The sequence below is a fragment of the Pezoporus wallicus genome, unplaced genomic scaffold (genome assembly GCF_028554395.1).
Source record: "Pezoporus wallicus isolate ANWC-B61680 ecotype Strahan unplaced genomic scaffold, APGP_CSIRO_Pwel_v1 contig_6899, whole genome shotgun sequence".
NCBI lineage: Eukaryota > Metazoa > Chordata > Aves > Psittaciformes > Psittacidae > Pezoporus > Pezoporus wallicus.
The window spans coordinates 1,890,834-1,913,339 of NW_026638613.1; the positions used below are offsets into that span (position 1 = coordinate 1,890,834).

Below are 22,506 nucleotides of genomic sequence, written 5' to 3' on the forward strand. Positions count from 1 at the left end.
TCAAATAAAAAATATGGAGTAATTGAAAAGGCAAATAAAATAACATAACAGAGAGTTTCTATCATGTTGATACTGATTTGGGAGCTTTTTATTGCTGTTGTTATTGCTTATATTTCCATTCCAAAAACAATTCCACATGTACAAAAGCAAGGAATTTAACATTTTTCTTGTATTCTTTCTTCTTTAATAATATCTACCTCCACATATTTTCTACCGACTTCTGTTTTTCTGGTACTACATCATACATGGTAGAGTAACCGTTGCTTGAATCATACTTATATTTACATGGTAAGAAAAATTATTAGTTTAAATGTCACAAGTATTAAAACAGCTGGGTTAATTGTCTCTAATTGCCTCTAATTGCAGGAAAGAGGGATTTAATACTAGCCGAATGTAATAGGCAACACATACCTTACTGTAGTTGGTAGCTGTTGAAATCCCACTATGAAACCCTATTAGGGTTTTAACTGTTAACAGAGGGCCATAAATGATGTCTCAAAGATGCTCAACAGGAACAACCTGGCCAGCAAAGCTCCAGATCATTTAAAAAACCCACAGGGTAGCTCAAAAGTAATGTACATGTATCACAAGTAGAATTTTCAATTCATTCTGGCTTTTGCTGGGTTGCAAAGCAGGGCTTTAAGATTTACAAAAGCCTGAGAAATCAGTGCAGAAAACCAACCATTTTGTGCTGTTCTGAGGCCTTATTGTTCCTTCAAGTTTTAAAGGTCCTTAAGAAGTTACGCATTTATTATCCTCTTCCATTTTTGTATACTATCTCTTTTCTCTGGGGGGATGAAGCTAAAGGCAGAAGTTTGTGTTCTCAGGATCATTGCTGGTTATGTGGCTTTCCGTCTGCACATCTGCTCTTGAAGAACTGAAAAGGACATCACACAAAAATAGATAAAGCCACTTTTCAGAAACAACACTAGATACAGTCAATTTGTCTTCTACTAAATTAGCAGCTATTCAGCCACATAAAGTAGCATGCTCTTGCAATGACTTGGGCATGATTTTTCACTGCCCCTTTGAACAGTGCTGTCCACTTTACAGGCTAACCCCATCAGTCACCATCTCTGGCTGTCTGATTCATCTTTTCACATTTAAGTCAAGTTTCCAAAATATGTTGAGCTCAGTTCTAGGAAGGAATGACATCTCCTTCAGTTACTTTCTGCATTTTAGTTGCCTTTTCTATTTTTTTGTTTTTTTCCTTTTTTTTCTCTTTTGGGGCTAAAAGCCCTGAAACCCCCTACAACAAGTATCCCACCTTTCTGCCAGGGGTATTTCATTGCCAGGCTCAATCAGTGCCTCTTAAGCACTTGCCTGCATCAACAGATGGATGCAGCATCCGGCTGTTGTCCAGTGGGTTCCAACTACATTCACATAAAGCATTCAAGCGATGTTCAACCTTTAGCTCTGCCTGTCTGAGTTAAGATGTCCCTCTGAGCCCAGGTTACCAAAGCTATTCAGTTTATAAACCCCTTTCACACAAGAAAAAAAACCCTGCCATTTACACTATGAACCACTGCTGAGATAGTGGGAGCCATGTGGAGCTGGCACAACACCTACTGAGGATTTGTGATGGCAAAAGGCTTCTCCTAGCACTGGAAGGTCACTCCTGCTGCTCAGAGCAGTCCAGTAAATTTTGTTTTGGGATTAGGGCATTTCTCACCACAAAACCTCTCTTAAGAGAGGGGTAATATTAACAAAACTGGTTAAAAGCCATGGTTTTTGCCAATAGTTTCACTTAGAGGATAATTAGCCTATTCACAGGGCCAGTTCTTTGATCATAGAAACATAGAACAGTTTTGAGGTTCCAAATTGGTGCCCCATTCCCTCCAAGCCCCGTCCAACCTGGCCTTGAACACTAGCATAGACAGGACAGCCACAGCTTCTCTGTGCAAACTGTGCCAGTGCCTCACCAGTTTCACAGTAAAGAATTTCTTCCTGATATCTAACCTAAATCTACCCTCTTCCAGTTTAAACCTATCGCCTCTTGTTCTGTCACTACTTGCTCTTATAAAAAGTCCCTATCACATTGCCCCATTGCAGATTTATGCCTGCCCTCTGTCTTGAAGCTAGAGCTCCTGCCTGGGATGGCAGCAAACTGTAATCTGAGTAGTAACAGGGACTCACCTTGCCAATACTCTGGATCACCTTTGCAGTGTAAATATAACCTCTGTTTCATTGGTCTCAGAGTTGCTCCTCCATAGCAAAGAAACACTGAAATCTTTCACATTTACCGCTGCGCTGAGATGAAAGGGTAATATTCTCAGTTTGCAGCAAGTGATGCAAGAGTTGAGGACTCTCGTGGCATTCTCCATGCACATGAGTTTGTGAGACTAGGGCTTGTGGGTAGAGAGCTTCCCTGAACTAGAATTGCATTTCCACATTTGTGCTCAGTCCCTGCTTTCCCACCAGCCAGCATTACAGACAGAGAGTTTCAGAAGCAGCCTCCAGCTTTTTCCACACTCTGTGTATTTTGGCAGGTTTCTCTAATGAATAGCAATCTCTTTGGAAGGTTGTAAAGAATGGATTTCTTTTCTCCCAAAACATAAAGAGATTCTTAATAGGGTATCAAACAGGTCTTGAAGCCTAAGGTAACCCATTTGCAATGCTTCTGCCTTTCAGAAGTCAGCAGAATGCACAGATCTATCACTGTGGTGCTCTGAAAATCCGATTTCAAAATACACTGCATACAAAATAACTCACAGAGACTTAAATACGTTAATAACTTAAGAACCTAAATAAGCTGATATTTGATGTGACCTACATTAATGGGGAGGCATTACATGGCAGATAAGCAGGAAGTTCTCATCTATTGTATAATACATTATTTATTCATACCACAAACATACTGAGCAAAAGATATGCTCTCGCATTCTGTCTACTTATTTTTCCTCCAGAAAAAAAAAAAAAATAATAAAAATGATGTAAGAAGATCATGCTGGTGAGAAGATATTCATATCGCAACAGAAACAGACTTAGTGGCAGAGCTGCCAGATACTTCTTTATAGTTGGAAAAGATATAGAGGAAAGCACATAGGCTGCACCACTGTGCACCCACAATTCTAGCTACCAGCCTAAGAGTGGAAGCCATTCATAGAAGAGGCTGATGGCTTTACCCTGACTCATATCATTGCATTAATAAAAATCATCTGTAAAAGCATCAATTCCTGCTGTACTGTAAATGAGACAGTGGCTGAGTGTGCACTGCAGCTGCAAGATAAGGCACTAGAAAGACATCTAAATTTTTGGCTAATTCTAGATGTCAAGAAAATTGGATTTTCCAAATTAAACCTTTCTGTAATTAAAAAGGACTAAGGGTAAGGACTGTAGCAGGGAAAGCTACTGTCACTGTTATGAAGAATTTTTTGCTACAGTGCGTATTTCTTCTATGTCTGCTCTAAGCCTGCAAAATGGCAAGAGCTTCATAAAAATATTGAAGTAGTTATATCATTTGCCATCAGAAGTTCACATGGGAAAGCTTTGTTTCTTGTGCATCTACCTATTCATTTTATGAGCGCTTAACAGGATTTTAGTGGGTGGTGAAGGGACAGTATAAGGTTGTTCAGGCTAAAGTTTGTGTTTTATTAAAAGGTCTGTGAAATGTAACATTACTACATATGATAGAATGTAAGGATATTGCAGGGGCAAGGTGCTCAGAGGTGTATGTGTTGTTGGGTCAAATATATGTTTAAACACTTGATCAAAACAAATTTTTTGTTTAAGAATGTCTTTTGGCTTTTTAATTGTCATGATAGCAATGTACATCCCTCAAACCTTGTGAATGCTTGTGTTTCATGTGGGAATTAGTTGGTATTTTAATAAAAGTGCTGACAACATAAATACTCCTTGAGATACTTTGTCTCCAGATGGTTTCTCTGAAGACTTTCTCTGATACCCCACACTTCCAAAACAGGGATATAAACCTCCTGACATAGCAAAGTATGAGTCAGTCCCATAACTACAAAAAGAAATCTTCCTTTTCATCAGATTACAGCTTCTTCTTGAGCTACTTTTACATCTTTGCTGGAGCAATAGGTTTTGTCCACTGCTAAGATAAACCACCAAATTCAGTGTGAACTCATGTCAGTCATAACCCTTACATTACTGTACATTGCTAGAGGACCTCTTTCTTATAGTTAAAGGTCATCTCATGGATTTCAGTTTTTCTAACTCTCCTGGAATTGAAGGCTGGAATGTAGCATCATGTGATGAGATGAGTTAACATTGCAGAGCTCACTTGCAGGATATGACAAAAAACAATCATTTTTCTTTATCACCTTTATCAGTTTAGCAGCTACCCCCATACTCATGAAACAGCCTGATGCTTCTTCCACTCCAAGGCCAGAACAGCAGCATCCTCCCTGGTGCATCTGAGAGGATGCTGCAGAAAGGACCCTTCAAATGAAAATAAACCAAAGCATGTGCAAATGGGGAATTAAAAAAAAACCACGTTTGTCCTGTCCTCTCTGCAGAAACTCTCTTGAAAGTCTGTGGGAGCCCTTGCAATCCTCTCGACACTGACTATATCCTGATGCATGGTGTACAGCATGACAGATGATATTCTGTAGGTATTCCTGTTTCCTGGACACTTTGCCAGAGATCCATCCACGCGTATGAACTTCAGTGCATAAAGGCTTAAGCAGAAAAATCCTTAGGGATTTCATCGTATAAAGTTTTCTCCTCCAAAGTTTTTATGGGCTTAAGTTTTATATCCTGAAAGACTTTACCCCGTAAAAATCCAAGAGGATAATAAAACAAATAGCATCTATGTCCAGGGTCAGTAGCTTGGGGAAAAAAAAATGCTCTTGGGTAATAATAATACCTTCAGTAGCAGTATTGACCAGAAACTACAGATCTATTCTTTTCCCCATTGGCTGACATTTTACCGTTATTGCCCTCTGCTGTGCAGAACAGCCATGGGTACATGGCAATGCAGAGATATTATAGCCATGACTTTGAACTGTTCTTGGGGATGATAAAGCCAAAAGAGAACTTTTCAGGCAGAATACAGAGCTTGTCTGGTCCAGATTAGGAAATGGCTGCCAATCTATAGAAAATAAGCAGAATGCCCAATATCTCACACAGAATAAGGCTGACCTAATTCTGTGCCTATATTTACATATGAAATTCAGTAAAACTTGAACAAGTAGGCCTCTCTTTTTTTAAAAAATGTACCTTGGAAAGCTAGATTGGTACTACTGTTTTGCTACTGATCCTCTAAGGGCCCTGGATGACAAGATACTTAAAGTCCATAGAAATACAAAATCCTAAAACCACTTTCCTATAAATCAGTACAGACTAGTAAGTATTCCCGCTGGGAGGAATGGACACAGGATCCATTCATGGACCTCGAAGCTCTTGGCAGGAGGACACACTTGCTATTTTCTGGTCTGATATCTCCAGATCTGTGGCATTAACCGTGGATAACACGGCTGTGCCCATAGGAAATTGCAACTCCTTCTCACTGGGAGGGAAAGCTATTACTGCCCCAGGTGGTCATGATACTTTTGCACACATCTGAAGCTTTTTAATGTTCCAGGGCTATACGCGAGCCACTCCAGACTGCTTGCATTCCAGTAAATGCAGGACAATGGGCTGACTAAATACTGTAATCTAAAAATATAAACAAATCCCCAGTGACACCCTTGATATCCAGGTAGAGTATTCAGTGTAAGAAAGAGTACTCCAGACGCATGTATGACAGCTTATCCCAATATCTGCTTAAAACAATTCTATAGAATTTCTACATATCCCATACAAATAAAGAGAATGGAAATATCATATGGCCGTATTAGAGGACCTGTTGTCTAAAGCTATTAAAGAGAGGACACAGGTATTTAACTAACTGGCGCTCTCTGCCTTCCATTCTGGGTTGGTGGGAACAGTCATCAGCTAAACATATGACTCACGGAGGCACACTGTTTCTTAAATATTTTTACATAGGTGGAGGATAGACTGGAGAATAAAAGGGAGGACTTGTCAATAAAATACCAAACTAGTCCCATAATGATACCTTCAGTGTATAAAGTGATCTTGGAGATTCATACATCCTGTTAAAAAAAATGTATCTTTTACTCTCTTACTTTTCTGACCATCTCTATTAACTTCGTTAGTATTGTCACTATTAACCGTGTTTATCCTATTGCTGAGACACCTTAATGAAGCCTCGCAGTTCTCCCAGTTTCCAGAAAGGACTGCCCATGTCAAGGAGACAAAATCTTTTTTAGCAGCAGATGCAGCTGAAGCAGCACTGAATGTGGTCTTAGCCAAACCCAACCCAGGAGAAGCTGCAGTTCAATCTCCCTTACACTGATCAATAAGAATACTGAGCAAGACTGTTTCCAGGCTGGTAGCTCCTGGCAGTTCCAGCACCAGTTCATTGGAGTCCACTAAGTGTGAAATCCACTAAGGGTGAAATCCACCTCTGCATGAGACCAGCACAATGCATCATCTGAGTCATTTTTAAGGGATGACAAGGTTCATAAGCTTCATGTTGCCCTCTGCACAGAAGTGAATTTTACTCAATGCAAATGGTGTTTAAACGCAATATTTTAAGACTAATATTCCGTATAGGCGGAGTGTCGAATTCATGCCAACCCAAGGGGTAATATGAATGCTTAGTATTGTTTAACCAACTCCCAAGGACTGAATAAAACCCTCAGATGAAAGATGTGACCTTCAGAGGGCACGGAATCACTTTTTCTTTTCCTCTAAAAGATAATTTATCTAATACTTTTCTCTTCATTGAAGACATAGACTTGCTGCCCTGAAAACTGTTTATAAATGTTCTTTCTCCATTAAATGGATTTTCTGAGTATAGATAGACAAGTGTTTTCTGGAACTAATTTAAATTCTCATCTAATTAATATTCAAGACCAAAATGTGTTATCTTTGCATGACTGTGCAATTATTAAAGGGAAAATATAATCTCTGAAAGTATTTTTTTTTTCTAACTAGCCATGAACAGACATGTAATATATTTTTTTTCTGCCTGTTTTAGGCTATGATTGAAGAAGCCATCACTAGAGAAGCATCTTTTTCAGTTATGTACACACCACTTGGGACAGAAATCAAGGCTGATGAACGAAATGAATTAAAGACCAGGTTTGCTAAAAAGCACCCTGATTATGTGGAGCACATATATACAGGTAACAGCAGATTTCACATGTCCTTAAGCTCTGTATACTGTTGCTTGAGTGGCTGACTTACTTAAAAAGAGTTTGAGAGAGTCTGGAGATTGAGCTCCAGACATTTCTACACTTTGAGGCAGGGGGGAGATGGGGAGGGGAGGGAGAGAGGAAATAAATATCTAAAATTTGCTTTATGACTGCACATGATTTAGGTAATCAAATCAGTACTTAGGCCAAGTACAGGCTTTACACTGCAAATCCCATAAAGATGATTTTTATCCATGTAGCCCCATGTTTGAATTGTTGAATTTCATTATTGTAACTAATATTTTGTTCAAACGTAGATTTGCAGTGCATTGCAGTGACAGTGAGACCCAAGCTCATTCTCATCTCTGTGGGTTTCCATCTGTCACCAATGGTCATCCCTGCAGCAAGGGCTTCACTTTCCAAAATTATCCTCTCTGTAAGCACTAATAGACTGACTGACACTTTTAAGAGCATCTCAGCTGTAGGAATGGGAATAGATAGCCAGGTTTCCTTTAGCCTGTTGAAGACAAGTGGAATCAGAGTGAACAAGGCCTTTGCAGAGCCCTTTGTCATCTCCTGGCAGAGTGAACTCAAATAGCATCTCCTGGAGTAAACAGATGCTTAAATTCTGGCGACCACAGCCTTATTTCAGGAGGAACAGGCATGACATTTTGGCAAAAGAGAGGCAGGGGGATAAAAGGCATTTCTTCCTACCATTAATGTGGTGACTTGGAGGATAGATGACCCTGATAATGTTTGACCTTGAGTTTGATTTAGAAACATAAAGGGAAAAGTAAATGTCTCAGGTGAAATTCTGGGAATCCTCTATCTTCGTCACACAAACTGAATGTGTAGCTCACCTCTAACTGCCACTTCCAGCAGGGTCACCCAAAGGGCTGAGGTGCTGCCTGCTCCCTGCAAGAGTTAGACCCAGGTCAGACAGCTTCATCCTTGCAGCACTGCTGAGCCCCAGCACTCAGCAGATAAATAAGGCTTCCAAAAGGACACACATTGCGTCTTTGGGGAGGAAAAGAAAACCTATTTGTAAAACATAAATAGGAATTAGGAAACCAAATGTTTACCACGAAACTCTGCAAATATTGAACACAAGTAAACTCATTCATTTTTGTTTTGCTTTAAGGAAACCAATGTAAAGCTAGATTGTGTCTTGCAAGCTGCAAACCACCCATGTACTGGATTTCTGGCAGTAGCTTTGGGGTTGCTCAAAGGGGAAAAATGAGGACTTACCTGTCATGGTGGTTGTAGAATCCCTGTCTACTGTTTACTTTCTAATATGATTTTGTGGAGAATTTCCTGGGACAAAAGTATTGGCATTAAAAAGAGCACAAAATAAAACTACCTGAACCTGATTTTAAAAAAGATAAATTCGTATTTCACATAACCCCCTCAATTTACTTGAGCATACTCAAGTAAAGAGTGAGACTTCCAAGAGCACATGAGCAGAAAAGGTGTGCAAGTGCTGCGCTGAAACTCAGTTTGTGTTCATAAATCATTGAATGACTCTAAAAGCGTCATCAGCCATTTTCTCACTCCTCCCAGTAAGGAAAAGGAAGAAGTTAAAAAAAGGGGGAAAGTGTAAAAGATCTCAGTCCTATAGTACTTTATAATTATAACGTACAGTCAATTATAAAATAGATTGAATAGAGACAGATCTGCCTTCAAATACGTTTGTTTACAAAAATCTATCTGTTAAAAGAATTGCTTCAATTCTACGTAAGTTTCTCTTGACTGCAAGTTCTGAAGTTTCTAGGAGTTAAGTGGGATAGAATGCCAAGAAAAAACAATATGGGTATCAGGGTTTTGAAAGTGCAGTGGTGTGAGATGTCTCACACAGACGGGACCTCTCCCAAACTCCCTCCTTTCTGTCCCATAAACACAGCAGACACAGCTGCTTTTCCAAGATGATGCTGAGACAACCCACAACAATGTTAGGTGAGGTCCACCAAAGCAGAAGGGTTACTCAACTTGTCTATTCAGATCTGACCTAAAATCACACTGCCCACCAAAAACAAACATCACAAAGCAACAAGTTTAGCTCATTGTCGGTGTGGTACCACCGAGCATTCAACCTGCAGGTCTGTATCTCAAAAAGCTGAAATTAGAAATATGAGCTAAACCCCATTTTAACAGTGGGTGTGAAATACCAGACTTCTCACAAACATGTTATTTTAAATAACCTTCCTATTCTGTAACAATTATCTGTCCAATTTTAGTCCAAGTTCTGCTAGAGTGTAAGGACTGAATTGATTTCAAAGTTTTCCGTATTGCCAAGGAAAAGGAGCAGACACACATTTAAATCCAAGTATACAATGCAGTTTGTTGCAAAATTGAGAATCCATTAAAAGCAGAATATGCTGCAAGGGAAATATCAGGTCCACTCACTTTGATTTATATAGGGGTAAGTTCAGAGAGCTCTGAGTGGGGCTCTCCATTTGTCACTCTGACCATGCAGCCTGGCATCTTAAAAGCAGAGCTCACTGAAAACAGAGCACTGCTTTGTGAAAAGTGACACTGACATTCAATCTAGGTTTATTTTTTGCAGGGCAAGAGGAAGGAGGAAAGGACTGGTCTGGTTCCCTAAGCAGAGGTGGTTTAAACAATTGGTCTGAGCATCTGTCCTTGTTGAGGTCAGGGCATATACACTCAGCTAATACACAGGCTGTTTGGCAGCAGCAGTCACAAACTCTGGACAAGCCACAGCACATGCTGTTACATACCAGCTGGGTGGATCAGAAAGGACATGCAGGAAGCCTGGGATTACAGTGGTGGTGACGGTTAAAGCACAAATCTGTAGGAAATAAAACCTCAAAAATTCAGGGAATAATAAAACAGCTTCTTTGCGGTAAAAAGATCGCTATGTTATGTTACTGAAGCGGTGAGTTATTAATGCTTTGGATTATCAACATTGAAAAATACATAAATGGAAAAGACAAGTTTTAACTTATGCATCAGCAAAATTTAAGCTGTTGATGCAAAAGTTTGCAAAATCTGGAATTTCAAAACCCAGTTATAGCTGGATGGGCTAGCTTAGTCACCTTTGTTATGGTGTTATGGCAAGCTTTTGGGACTACATTTCACTCTTTCTTAGACGTCCTTTCTTTTCCGGGGGGGGGGGGGGAATGAAAAAGAAAAAAAAAGTGACTTCTGTTACAACTGAAAAGAAATGTGGCAGTGGAAATTATTTTCATTTCCTATTCCAGATCCTCATGGACTTCACATCTTGCCACAGACATCTGAGTGGTTGTCTGAGCCTCCCCAGAAGTACTTGCTGACTCTGGGTTTCAGAAACAAACATATTGGAAAAATCTTGGAAAGGTGGTCAAACAAAAAACTGCCAATCTCTTCAGGTGCGCCAACCTGCTCAATAGCTGGAAAAGCTCAGGGGAGACCTTGCTAAATGAGGGAGGGTGGGGGTTTCTCAGGACCCATTTCTCTGTGCTGGCAGCCCCAACTTTCCAAATATCTCTCACCATACTCCTCTCTCTTCCTTCAGTTTCCTCATCTTCCTGCTAGATCCTCTGTGGAAAATGTATATAGGTAAACACAGTGGTTTTGTGATTTCATTTCCTAGACCGGAAAGCACCTTTCTGTCCTCTCACCGAAGAAGAAACAAAAAGATACTGGGATTACACTGGCGAAAAGATCATGCCAGTAATAGATTTTATAAGAAGCACCAAATTAACTGTGAGTATAAAATTCCCCAGTGCATGTGTAAATGATGTGTGCTTTTTGGTGGGTAATTCATTCTGCACATACTTCTCCTGTGTCCAGAAATGCTCAGTGAATTGCATTAGGAACAGAGTTCAAATGAGGTTTAGATACTTTTAAAAAGTACCCCTAATTATTTGACAATGTACCCAGTTTATTTAAAATCACTTTGCATGCAATTTTCTCAAATCTTTATGGCCTATTATATTATATCCCTACTTCACATAACCACCAAAACAACTGCTATATTTAATACCTGTAGTTTACTATACATATCACCAGGATCTCCATCAAGAGTTAATAATTGCACTTGAAACATTTCTAGTGCTTTAGATCCTGATCCCTATGTAGTGATGTGAAATAACCTTCAAATCTGCTACAACCATACTGAAGGTATATTAGTTAATTCTACTCCATACTTTCTGCAATAATATACACAGCTTTTTAGCACCATGGCTTTTGATTAGCACAAAAGGTCAAAAATCAAATTTGCATGTAGACTAGACTGTTTTAATGCAATACTTAAATTATTCTCCTGAAAATAAGTGGAAAAAGCCTCTCCTCCCCAGACTGTAAATGCTAATGTTAACGCTTCTTCCCTAGCAATAACAGTTTTTTAGTTTTCTGTATGTTGAAGGGATCAGAGCCATTTCCTTGTATGGGGTGTCTTAGCAAATCACAGGATTTATATTCTTAGGTTTTGATACCAGATAGTAGGTTGACAAAAACTGCTACTTAGCAACCCCTAGCAAGGAGGAAACATTAGCTAGATATTTGGGGAAGCTGTATCTCCTTTACTTTTGGAGAGCAGCTGCTGAAACAGCAGTAAGTGCTTGAACTTACATGGTTAGTGGGAGGTAAAGGTGCTTAGTGCTTCGCCAAAATGGGCGCTCATAAAGCATCTGTATCAGTGTGAGGCAGGTGAAGGAGGCTGAGGTCAGACACCCTTGAGGAAACACAGAACTACTTCTTTGCAGTTCTTTCCTGAAGCCATGTGCTGTTGGCTTCAGATGACCAAAAGCCCAAGTTATTAATGTGCAGGCTAATGGAAATGGCATCTTATGAAAAGTGAAATACCCATCACTGCTGAGTGCATTGCACTTTAAATGTTTCAGAAGCTTGAAGTATAAACAGACAGCGGGTGGGTACTGGATACAGAATAAACCCCTGATCTTTCTGAAAGCCCCAGTAAAATTCCAATTAATATATATATATATATATATATATATATATATACACAATGCTCTCTTCGGGTATAACATAGAGCTTTCAGAGGTGAGATTCCTCTATTGCAGTTAATCACTCTTTAAAGAGCATCAGGAGAGAAAAAAAAAAAAAATTGAAATCTCACAGTCTTTGGATTCCCCACAACAACCCTGATCTATAAATGAATTTGGAGGAACTGGACCACATGGTACAAGCAGAGATACATGGTATCTGGTATGCAGGGTGTAGGGAAAAGGAACTCATCATGTAAGAGATGAGAGTAGAGTGGTATATTAAGATTGCTCAAGACAGGCTCCACTAGCTGTACGAATTTACACTGCTCCTACACAGAAATATTTTCTACCAGGTCTAGACCTCACCTCATGCATTTAAATAGTCTTGCTGAAACAAAAGAAAGCTCCCAGAGCCATTGAAGTCAGCAGCAAAGATGCCTTTTTTTCAAGGAGGTCAGTACAACATTCCTGTGTTTCAGGCCAGGTCTATCCCAGTGCCACCTCCAGCAGCAGCAAGAATGTGATAACAGGTCTGAACCTCCATCCTAGAGATTTATAACTAGCACCCAAGGGGTCAGTGTGGGAGCTTTAATGGAGAGGAGGAAAGACACAAGATAGAAGAAATTATCACTGAGTTAGAACAAACAGCTGCCAATTCCACATCCATTATCAGCGGAAACATATTCACTTTCCCTTCAGTTTTCATAGTGTTGAATGATCCAGGCAAGACAGAACCTCTGACCCAAAGAGCAAATGACAAAGCTAATTATGCCTGATAATAGAGATAGGCATGGAGCCAGGACTGCTCTGCTGCTGGTGATTAAAATCTCTTTATAGGCCTGACAGAAATTTGGCTACTTTTGCTTCTTGAAAGTATTCCAACACTTTCTTCAAGCTAGAAATATGATTCCATCTTATTTCCTGTACAGACAAACTAAATTAAAAACTTCTGAAAAAAAAAACCTTCAGATACAGACTCCAGCTTTACAACTTACTTTAAGAAGATAAAAGAATATATTTGTTTTTTAATAGAAAAAGCATTCCTTTCTCCCCTCTTCCTCATTTGTGGATGCAAACATACAATCCGAATACTTGTCCTTATCAGATTTCTTTTTGATGAAAACATCTCAGTGCTAAAGCAGAGCTTATTAAACCATGGCAACACTTAATATAAGTCAATTCTGCCACCTCAGTTTTGCAGCTACGCAACCTAGAGTTAATTATATGATTTATACACACACCACTGTTTGTAAGATATGAGGTTAAAGGTTAAAAAAACAGGACATTTTCTGCTGGCCCCTCTTTTTCATAAAGAACAGCCAGTCCCGTTTAAATCAAGGGGACATTTATATATTGTAAAGCAGGAGCATTTGAGAGTGAATATCGCAGTCTGGTCCCCTTGCAGCATCATCTGCTGCAGCTGAGGAACTGCCATAAACCTCGTCTATCCAAAAATATGTACCATGACACAAAGGTTATTTTATTTGCCTTAAATATATATGTGTGTGTGTGTATATATATATATATATATATTAGTCAGAACTTCAGCTACTCATATTCCTTTCAAGATTACCAGCACTGACAAGAGGTTATTCTATCCAGCGATTTCACTGGGGTAATTTCTGCTGCTTTATACACACCAAGTTTGCCTTTCTCTTGGTGCAGTCCCATGCCAATGGCACATGATGCTACTTAACAGGAGAAACAATGGCCAGAGGGGCTCACATTATAAAGGTGAACAAAACCTACTGTATGATTCCCAGCATGATGCATTCATTTACAGATCTTACTGTTTTGATGTCTATTTTTTAAGTAGAGGGAAAGTGTTTGCTACATACAGATTTTAGCATACACGTTTTCTGGAGGATACCAAAGGCATTAAAGAAATATTATGATGGATTTTTTCTGCTTGTTACTGCAATACACCACAGAGCTGCTTGCAAGGCATAACTTTATTCAGATTTTGAGCTGCAAAATACTAGTAAAGACTCTACAATAGAAAAGAACTACTGGGGGCTTCTGCAAAATGATGCTCTTAAAGCTGATAGTAATATGTATTGGATGTGACAGACCCTGCTTTAAATCCAGGCTGACCAGTCACTTGCTTTTCTTTTTCCTTAGCACTCAGGCAAGTAAACTTTATTTATAAATAGAAGTGGCATAAAGGATGAATCCTTTCTTGAGTATAGAGAAAAGCAAAAAGTGGGGATATCATCCCAAAATTCTCAATACATGAAAGGACACGATTCACTCTTCTCACGTGTCCTCCAGCTCCTTTTTGCAATGAAAGCCTGCCCTAGTTATTCCTGGGTATTTAACAACAGCAGGTAAGCTCCATCCAGAACAGGCCGATCTGCTTTTTTCAGTGCCTTTTCATCCCAAGGTCAGAGGAATGAAGATGTCACAGGGCTGATCTTTGGGTATGAGGACCTTATTCCTGTCCTAGAAGGAAGGTCTTCAAAGACACCCCGGGAGATAAACACCTTTTCATTTTCCCTTTTTTTTTTTTTTTTTTAAATCTAAAGGGAATTTGTTCAGCAAAAAGTCTGCTGGGAAAAACTCTCTTGAGAAGACCCCCACCTCAGCCAAGACCACCCATTATGAATAAAGTCATCAAGAGAAAATCCATCAATTACTCATTTTTACTTTCTTCTTTAAATTCTCCTTGGAATATCAGACAATAAGGGTGAGACCCATCCAGAAAGCAACAGCAGTAATATGCTACTGCATTTCTAGCCAATATGCAATTGTGACTCCATGAACTGCATTTGTTGGTTCCTATGCTACCTGATTCCCCAAATGTGCATTTCTTCTCTTTGTTAAAGGAGCCAACTCTTTTCCACTGGAGTCTCCATTTAGGTTTGGTCTTTACTTAACCTTCACTGTGCCTACCTGAGCTGTTTTCATCTTCATCTAATTGCTTGACCGCTTTACTGTGTTTGTTACTATAGCTTAGTAGCCCCTTGAATTCTGCTATAGCTCATTTAATTCTCATCATGTGGTTCAATGTCCCGTGGAATTTTTTCTCTTGCCAGCAGCAGTTATTTACTTTCTCCCTCTGCATTTTTCACTGCCACTGAAACATCATCTCTGACAATGTTCAACCTCCTCTAATCCCTTAAAAAACACCCACTGTTGGCTACTTATTTATTTTCAACCTGCTATAAACTTCCACAGAGTGCATGTTGGCAAAGATGCCAAATTTGTTTCCCATATCTACATGGGATGCTCTCATATTTCTTCTGGAGAGTCGAGCAAAGAAAAAAATGTTTCATTTTGCCTTTCCTTTCTTAATCGTTGAAGAAGCCCCCAACAGACGCAGCGTGATGAGAGAGGATTTTTACCTGCTTTCTTAGCTGATGACTCAATATACTCATTTCTTAGTGCTTGCACAAAAAGCTTTTGGGTGGATTTCAAGAATAGCAGGGAAAAACCTTTTGCTGCATCTAAAATGTGAGATTATTTCACTTATATAAGAGCTCTCTTTCTCTCTCATTAACTGCTTGCTTCTCTTTATTTTAGTGCACAAAGCTCTACCTGGGGACACAGCTATCTGGCTCTCAAACACCAGTGATCAGGTGGAGATGGGGTTCTATTTTGTTCCTTGCTTTAGTGCCATGCAAACTAGACTGTGTCAGGCTTAACAATTTCACATATCAGAGATCACAGGAATTTTCTTTTCTTGCTGATGTCTACTACTAATACTAGGTCAGGGCTTCAGAAAAGGGGTTTTCAAGTGACAGTTTGTAAGAAGATTGTCCTGGTCTCGTTTCTTAGAGGTAGGTTAACAGAAGTTCATGAGAGGGTAGGTCTGGAAGGGCTCTCCTGGCTCCTCAAGTCGAATCATGCTATTACACATTGCTGTGTTACCTAATATTCTATTCTTAAATTGAATAAAATCCATCTTAGAACTGGTTAGGCTTTCTGACTTTTCTGCTCTTGGTGAAACACACTGCAGACCCTCAACCTAAAATATAAGAAGCTTAATTGCCATCCCAGTCTTATTGGTACCTATTTATACACAATGGTCCTTCTGTTATCATTGTCTTTTATCTCTCCTTCCCTTTTCAGTTGTTTTCTCTCTTTGGAATTTAGCCCTGAATTATGTTTATTGAGAAGAATAATAAGCTCTTGGCATTTTCATTAATAGACTAATCAAACCACACTTCTCTCAAATGAGGTATCTCCTACTGTACTGGCTTCTCTGCTCCATGATGCTTGGGTTTAAATTAACCTCTCCAAACACAGCTGACTGGAGCTGTCTACAATACTCCAGAGAACTGCTGACCAGAATTCCTTTTCCCTATGCAGTGCCCAGTTCTCTCCTTCAGCTAATGGAAATACCAGCTCATTGGCTCAGCGCTTTCTTTTTCAGTTACTTTCATATCTGGAGCTCCCAGATTATAGCTGCATTCCTACCAGTGGTCACCAGTGCATGGTCTTATATTTCATACTATTTTGCAATTATATTAGATATTATATTAAAAGGGGTAAAAGTAACTATACCAGGACTAGTTTTCTAGAATGAAAAAAAAAAAAAACTAAGCTTTTTTTTTCCATTATTATTCTTATAATTATTATTCTTGTAAGTTTTATAGAAAGCAAGAGCAGCATTCTTATTAAATTCTTATACTTGATACAAGAACTATGTTGATGATCATTTTGATAACACTTGATGCTTGCCCGCACAAATTCTTGCAAAAGATAAAGATCAAAACAAATAATGAAGATTCTTTGCCAAGAAATGTTAATTTTAAAAACAGAACACCATTTCTTGAAAAATAAATGCCATTCAAGACTTTCCTTTCACCCCATTCAATATACAATTGGACCTAGAACCACCTACCTGGAAGCATTATGTAAATGGCAGCATCAGTATGCTACCATATGTAACTGTCAGAACAAAGTTCTGCTAAAAATACTGGAAGTGGCTTTGAAAATGGATGCCAATTCTTGGAATTTCAGGCACCTAAACACATTTAAAACCCTGATTAGATGAATGGAAATTTCACTCTGACGGGCTGAGCATTCAGATATACAATGGCTACATCTCATCGTGAATCTAGGCCAAATTGCTTTTGAAAATCTCGGTAGGGTGCTTATTTGCATTTTTGGCAACAGAATACTTTCAAAGATGTGGTGGTAAGGCTGCCATCCATCAGACACTTCAGCAGGTGCTGAGATTTTACACAAGCACTTGACTGAGTTTCTGTGTTCACATGTTTAAAATTTGCAGTGTGCCTAGCTGCCTGGAGGATCAGAGACCATCTCTGCAGGTTTTAGTCCCTCAGGGTTATATATTTGAAAACTATGGATCTGCCTAGTCTGCAAACAAGCCATAAACTGACACACTGCACTGTTTCCTCAACCTCTTCACTGAAACTTTAAAAGCAATCCATAAACGTCAGGTAATATTTAACAGAGGGGATTATGGAAAAGCCATTTCCAAATGAGAAAATTGCATTCAGGTTTGTTATCTGCTGCCTCCCCTTCACATATATTACAACGTATTTATTTTTCTAGTACTACTAGACAGATTATGGCAAGGAAGTCTTTCCCCCCCCCCCCCCCCAAGATTGACAGCAGCACTATCTTAAAGGTGGTGGATGCCATATTGCTTATAGTATTACCGGCACAAATACATATGATGATAAGCCTCAAGGCATAAGACTCAAAGGATGAGTGTGTTTTTCTGTGGCTCTCGGCTAACCTACTTGGTTTTGCTGAGAAAACAGGACAATCGCTGCGCATGTTCATGTGGGATAGAGAGGTTGCATTACGCCAGCATCCTCGGCCGTTTGCAGAGAGTTGAGGAACAGTCCCAAGTGATCAATCAAGCGATGGCTGAGCTAGCGACTCTTCCCTACCTACAAGACACCAGTGAGAAAGATGTCAGAATGGTAAGTATTTATTTCTAATACTTGTTTTGGCCTTTAGAGGCAGGAAGCCAGGGAGGAAAGGGCTGGGGCAGAGCACTGCAGTGCAGTTTGCTCTGGAAATCATTTTTTGAATGTGTGGACCTAAAGTAGTTTTAAAATCCTACCGCAGTGCCTTGTCAGAGGAGGTGCTTATCACCTGCAAGGATGACTTTTATAGAACCAACATGACTCATCTGTAGGCATATTTTTAAAACCTCTTCTTTTCCCCCAAACCTCCCCAGATCAGTCTGGGAAAATGATTGCAATTATTCAGATCGTGCTACTTTAAAACACATAACATCAGAAGCCACCTGCAGCAAAACAGGCCCAACCTAGCTAAAGCTGAGGAGAGGAGGGAAAGGAGAAAAGATTTTCTTTCCTGGCTCCATCTATGACTTGCTGCCTGTCTCTGAATAAACCTGTCTACCTGCTATGCTTTTGTTTTCCCTTTGCAAAATGAGGGAAGTGATGCTAGCGGGGCTGTTGCAAGGCTAGAGTCATTAATAGCTTGATCGTATATGAATAAGCTGCAATCAGAAAGTACTGTATGATTGCTCTTCCACAAGGCTCTCAGGTTTTCTGATGGAGGAAGGAGGGAGGGAGGGAGCTCACATACATGGAATTTTAAGAATTCCATTCTACAAAAGAAATAAAGTCCCTCCAGAGTCCCTGTATTTAAATGCCGTCCAATTTTGATGATCCAGCTTCAGTTCACTAAAACCTGTTGGTTTTCCCAAAGCCAGTCCCTTGACATTTGTTTGCAGTCCTGCAAAGCTCATAAGCTCTGTAGAATTAAAGCTTCACAGGAGCTTGCTTTAGGGAAGAGGAGCAGCGGCCTGCAACTGCAGGAGGTGGTTGCCAGACTTTGAAGTCTGGGTTTGAGATAAGGGGAAACGACATTGCAGAGAAACTGTGCTATTAAAAGACATTCGCCTTTTGATGCAAGTTTCCTACTATTAAACTTCAGCAGGCCCACATTTCAAGGCTGACTAAAGGGTCTTGAGTTATTGGTACATATTTCAGTGATAGTTTTTTCTTCAGGGTACAATATTTTTAGTACATCACACATAAAGTACAGGCTATTACGCTTTTGCCTGTATCTTGTCATGTAGTAATCATAGGTCTGACCTCCCTGGAAAGTTTTTTGAGGGAGGCTCCAGACCACCCACAACATAGGTCCTCAGTCTCTTAGAGTTGGGCTGGGCAGAACAAGGGTCTGAGCTGGGGCATTTAAGTGGCAGCTTGTAAATCTTTCAACTAAACACACGATTTGTTTACTAAGCCCAAGGTAAAAATGATTTTTAAAAGAGCAAAGGCAGAAAACCTGCACCAGTTACTCTCTTCAGAGCATTAAAATGTATTAATTCAGCATTCGTTTCTTTGTCTTGTCATCCTGCTGGAAAAGTATATCTTTAGTCTGTGTTGCAAATGGAGGTTCAGATGCTTTGTAGCTAGGATATTGCGGTATACTTCAGGCACCACAGTGTTAAGGCACAACACTGCAAGCAAGAACTTGCAGAGTGACTTCACCAGGGAGTGATTAATGGGCTTTGCCTTTCCTAGTGACATTAGCGTGCATGGCACAAGCTCCTCTTATGCTAGTAAGGATCATTTGCCTACCACATCACAACTGCGTCAAGCACAGAGCATTAATGCCCATCTCTGGGATCTAGTGATTGGGTTGCCTTCTAGTGATCATGACTTGCTCAGCCTGCCTGTCATTCTCCTCATTTCAGTGGGGTCCAGGCAGGGGGCAGTGGGCTATACTGGTATGACTCAGCAGCTTCCAATGAATGCTGCAGAGGCAGTTCCTCCATGTCCCTAGGCTTCTGCCTCTCCAGCAACATTTCTAAGACATCTGAATTTCTTCATGGAGAAAACTGAGCTGGCCAAATTCTAATCTCCTGTACTAATAAAAATTTAAAGTAATTCCTCCATGGTCCTTCTGACTTTACAGTGGTAAAACGGAGATAAGACTTTATGACCAAGCAAGGCAGTTAAATCATGAGTTAGAAAATGCTAAAGATGCCAAGTGTTTACTATCACATACAGTATAAGTTGTATAAAGTTTAAAACACACTGAATTTATAATAGTGCAATTTTCACTGGAACAGCAAGGATCCCAAAAGCATTTCAGGTATAAACTCTTCTGTGTAAATGTCTTCTGGTAACCAAATAAATAGAGTCCTAATCTATGGCACAGAGAACCTCAACTGAGGCCTTTTTTGATCAGTATTTATTCATAGACCCTGGAAAAATAAAGATTTCAGTTCGGTTGAACAGTTGAATATAAGTGGGGAAAAACTTCGGAGAACATCTTTCCAAGGTTTGTGATTTCAATGTCACCATATTTGTACATCATAACTCAAGATGAAAGCTTGTAAAAAAATATCATAGATCTATTTCAATATAAAATCAAATGAGGATATTTTAAATGCAGCATTCTTCCTTTGAGAAGATTTAAGAAAAAAAGAGCAGCTCTGGGAGAACTGCTTTGGTTGGCGAACTGCCTGCTCTGGTAGCATTTTGTCTGCCAGTAGAGCAGGGGAGAAATTTTGGATGATAAAAATTAAAACCAGAGCACACACTGGGCACTTTTCACTGGCATGTATTGATATCAGCAAAACTTTAACTGGAAAAGTTTCTTGTTTTAAATTCTTGCCCAAAGCAGTGAAATCTCCAGCCTGGTTCAGCTTGGCCCCTTAGGGGTGACAGACCACTGTCCTGGTCCCTGTCTCAGTGGGTGCTGTTGCACTGTTTTTTCAGAGAGAACCACTCTAAGAAAAGCAATGGAGAAATCCTCCCCTTTCCCACCCAGTTCCTCCTCTGCCTGGTTTGATGCAGGATCTGTGCTTTGCCCATTCTGCCCTTAATACCCTTAATCTCTGGACTGTGTCTATTCTGGATTCATAGAAGATTATCTGTCATAAGAGTATTGTTATGGAAAATTTCTGACAGGTTCTTGACTCTTTTCACATTAAAGTCAGGGGCAGAAATTTGTGGTTTTTTTTTTGCATGAATACTGATGCATGACTTACTTTAAAAAAATAAAAGCTTCCATCAAAAGCTGGGATCAATAAGATGCAACTTGGCGGCTGCACAAGCACAGAGCAAGCAGGCTGGAAGCAACCATAGTATGTCTATTTAGAGATTCAAAAGAAGATTCCTGCACCCTTTACCCAGTGTTGGGGCACAGACAAAGAATTTTAACTTCAAAAACCTGAGTATGAAGGGAAACTTGAGGAAATACACATCTGCTTCTTGAATCTCAAGGCAGCATTTTTACACCTTGTGATGAGCCTAAGCTCTGATGTTTTAAGTTTCATGACCTTATTTATGTTAGATCACTGCCCGTCTAGGTACAGAAAGAAGAGACAACACCTCTATGAATGTGTACAATTATACTTGGCCAATTACTTGTAACGTGTAACAATTTGGGAAGAGACACTGAAAAATTATTGTCTGGATTCACTTTAACCAGCTAAACATTTCGGAATAGACCTAATAGAGCACAGCAATATCACAGGTATTGGGTCCGCCCGCTGTCTCTCTCTGTTCCTGAATTAAGAGCAGTTGAAACATTCCCAAGTGTTTGGGAAAGATGCAGGGTGAGGCAATGCTGTGACTAACCTGGAAAGGTACTGTGGGAGCACTACAGCTAACCTGAATTTTAGCCTTCCCTCTAACAGTAAGGACTGATTAGCAAGTATTTTCCTACAACTTCTTTTTATAGTTTACGCTAGAAATTGTCAGCCTTGTTTTTATGCTCTGTTATGCTGAATGATGGGGAGAAGGGAAGGTTTGCCAAAGAAAAAGGATAGTAAAAGCATGGAAAATGAGCTAGATACTTCCAGCTACAGTAAAAGCATCTCAGCTTTAGTGTTGTCCTCTTGTGAGGTTTTACATGCTGCTTTAAATTATGATACATTAGCCTTGGGAGAAAATACTAAAAAGCATTCATGTACAACAAAGAATATCCCAGGCAGCTAAAGAATGAAATATGGAGCCTTTATTCTCTACAACCCAATTCCTTTACCGAGTATAAACATTTACTACATTAAAACGTATAGGCTTAAATACAAATTTTCCAGAGGATTTTTTTTGCCATTGTTAAGTATTTTATATCCACAATAATACAGTGTAATGGCTGAAGCAAAGATGAGGTGCTCGTTGTGTGAAAGATGAGTAATAAAATCATCAGCATACAAATGATTTTTTAATTAGGTTTTAATCTGTGTATTTAGAGAAGTTATTTCTGTGTGAATTCCACACTGATAATTTTTATCTTGGTGCCACAGCTGCGGTTGCTAATGGCAGATGCCATGGACACCCTTGAAGGAAGAAGGAGTAAAAAACGTGTGTGGAATAAAATTCAAAAGGTAAAACCCTGCAGGAAAGGACAAGAGAATATATTGTTCCCTGGGGAGTAAATGTCCACCTGAGTCGTATCTGTTCAAAAGGTAGAAAAGAAAG

The 22,506-nt window shown here is 39.6% G+C and overlaps 1 protein-coding gene across 3 annotated transcripts in view; it reads left to right on the forward strand.

The window, feature by feature from the left end:
• SPATA16 (spermatogenesis associated 16) overlaps positions 1–22,506 on the forward strand; it is a 98,985-nt gene that overhangs the window by 63,744 nt on the left and 12,735 nt on the right. The window contains exons 6-10 of one of the 3 annotated variants that reach the window (XM_057411566.1): positions 7,010–7,157; positions 10,388–10,534; positions 10,759–10,871; positions 17,851–18,015; positions 22,332–22,412. In XM_057411566.1, coding sequence (XP_057267549.1) covers positions 7,010–7,157; positions 10,388–10,534; positions 10,759–10,871; positions 17,851–18,015; positions 22,332–22,412 — 654 coding nt within the window. Of the gene's footprint in view, positions 1–7,009; positions 7,158–10,387; positions 10,535–10,758; positions 10,872–17,850; positions 18,016–22,331; position 22,506 lie in introns of all 3 variants that reach the window. The other 2 variants (XM_057411568.1, XM_057411567.1) reach the window with 2 other exon arrangements.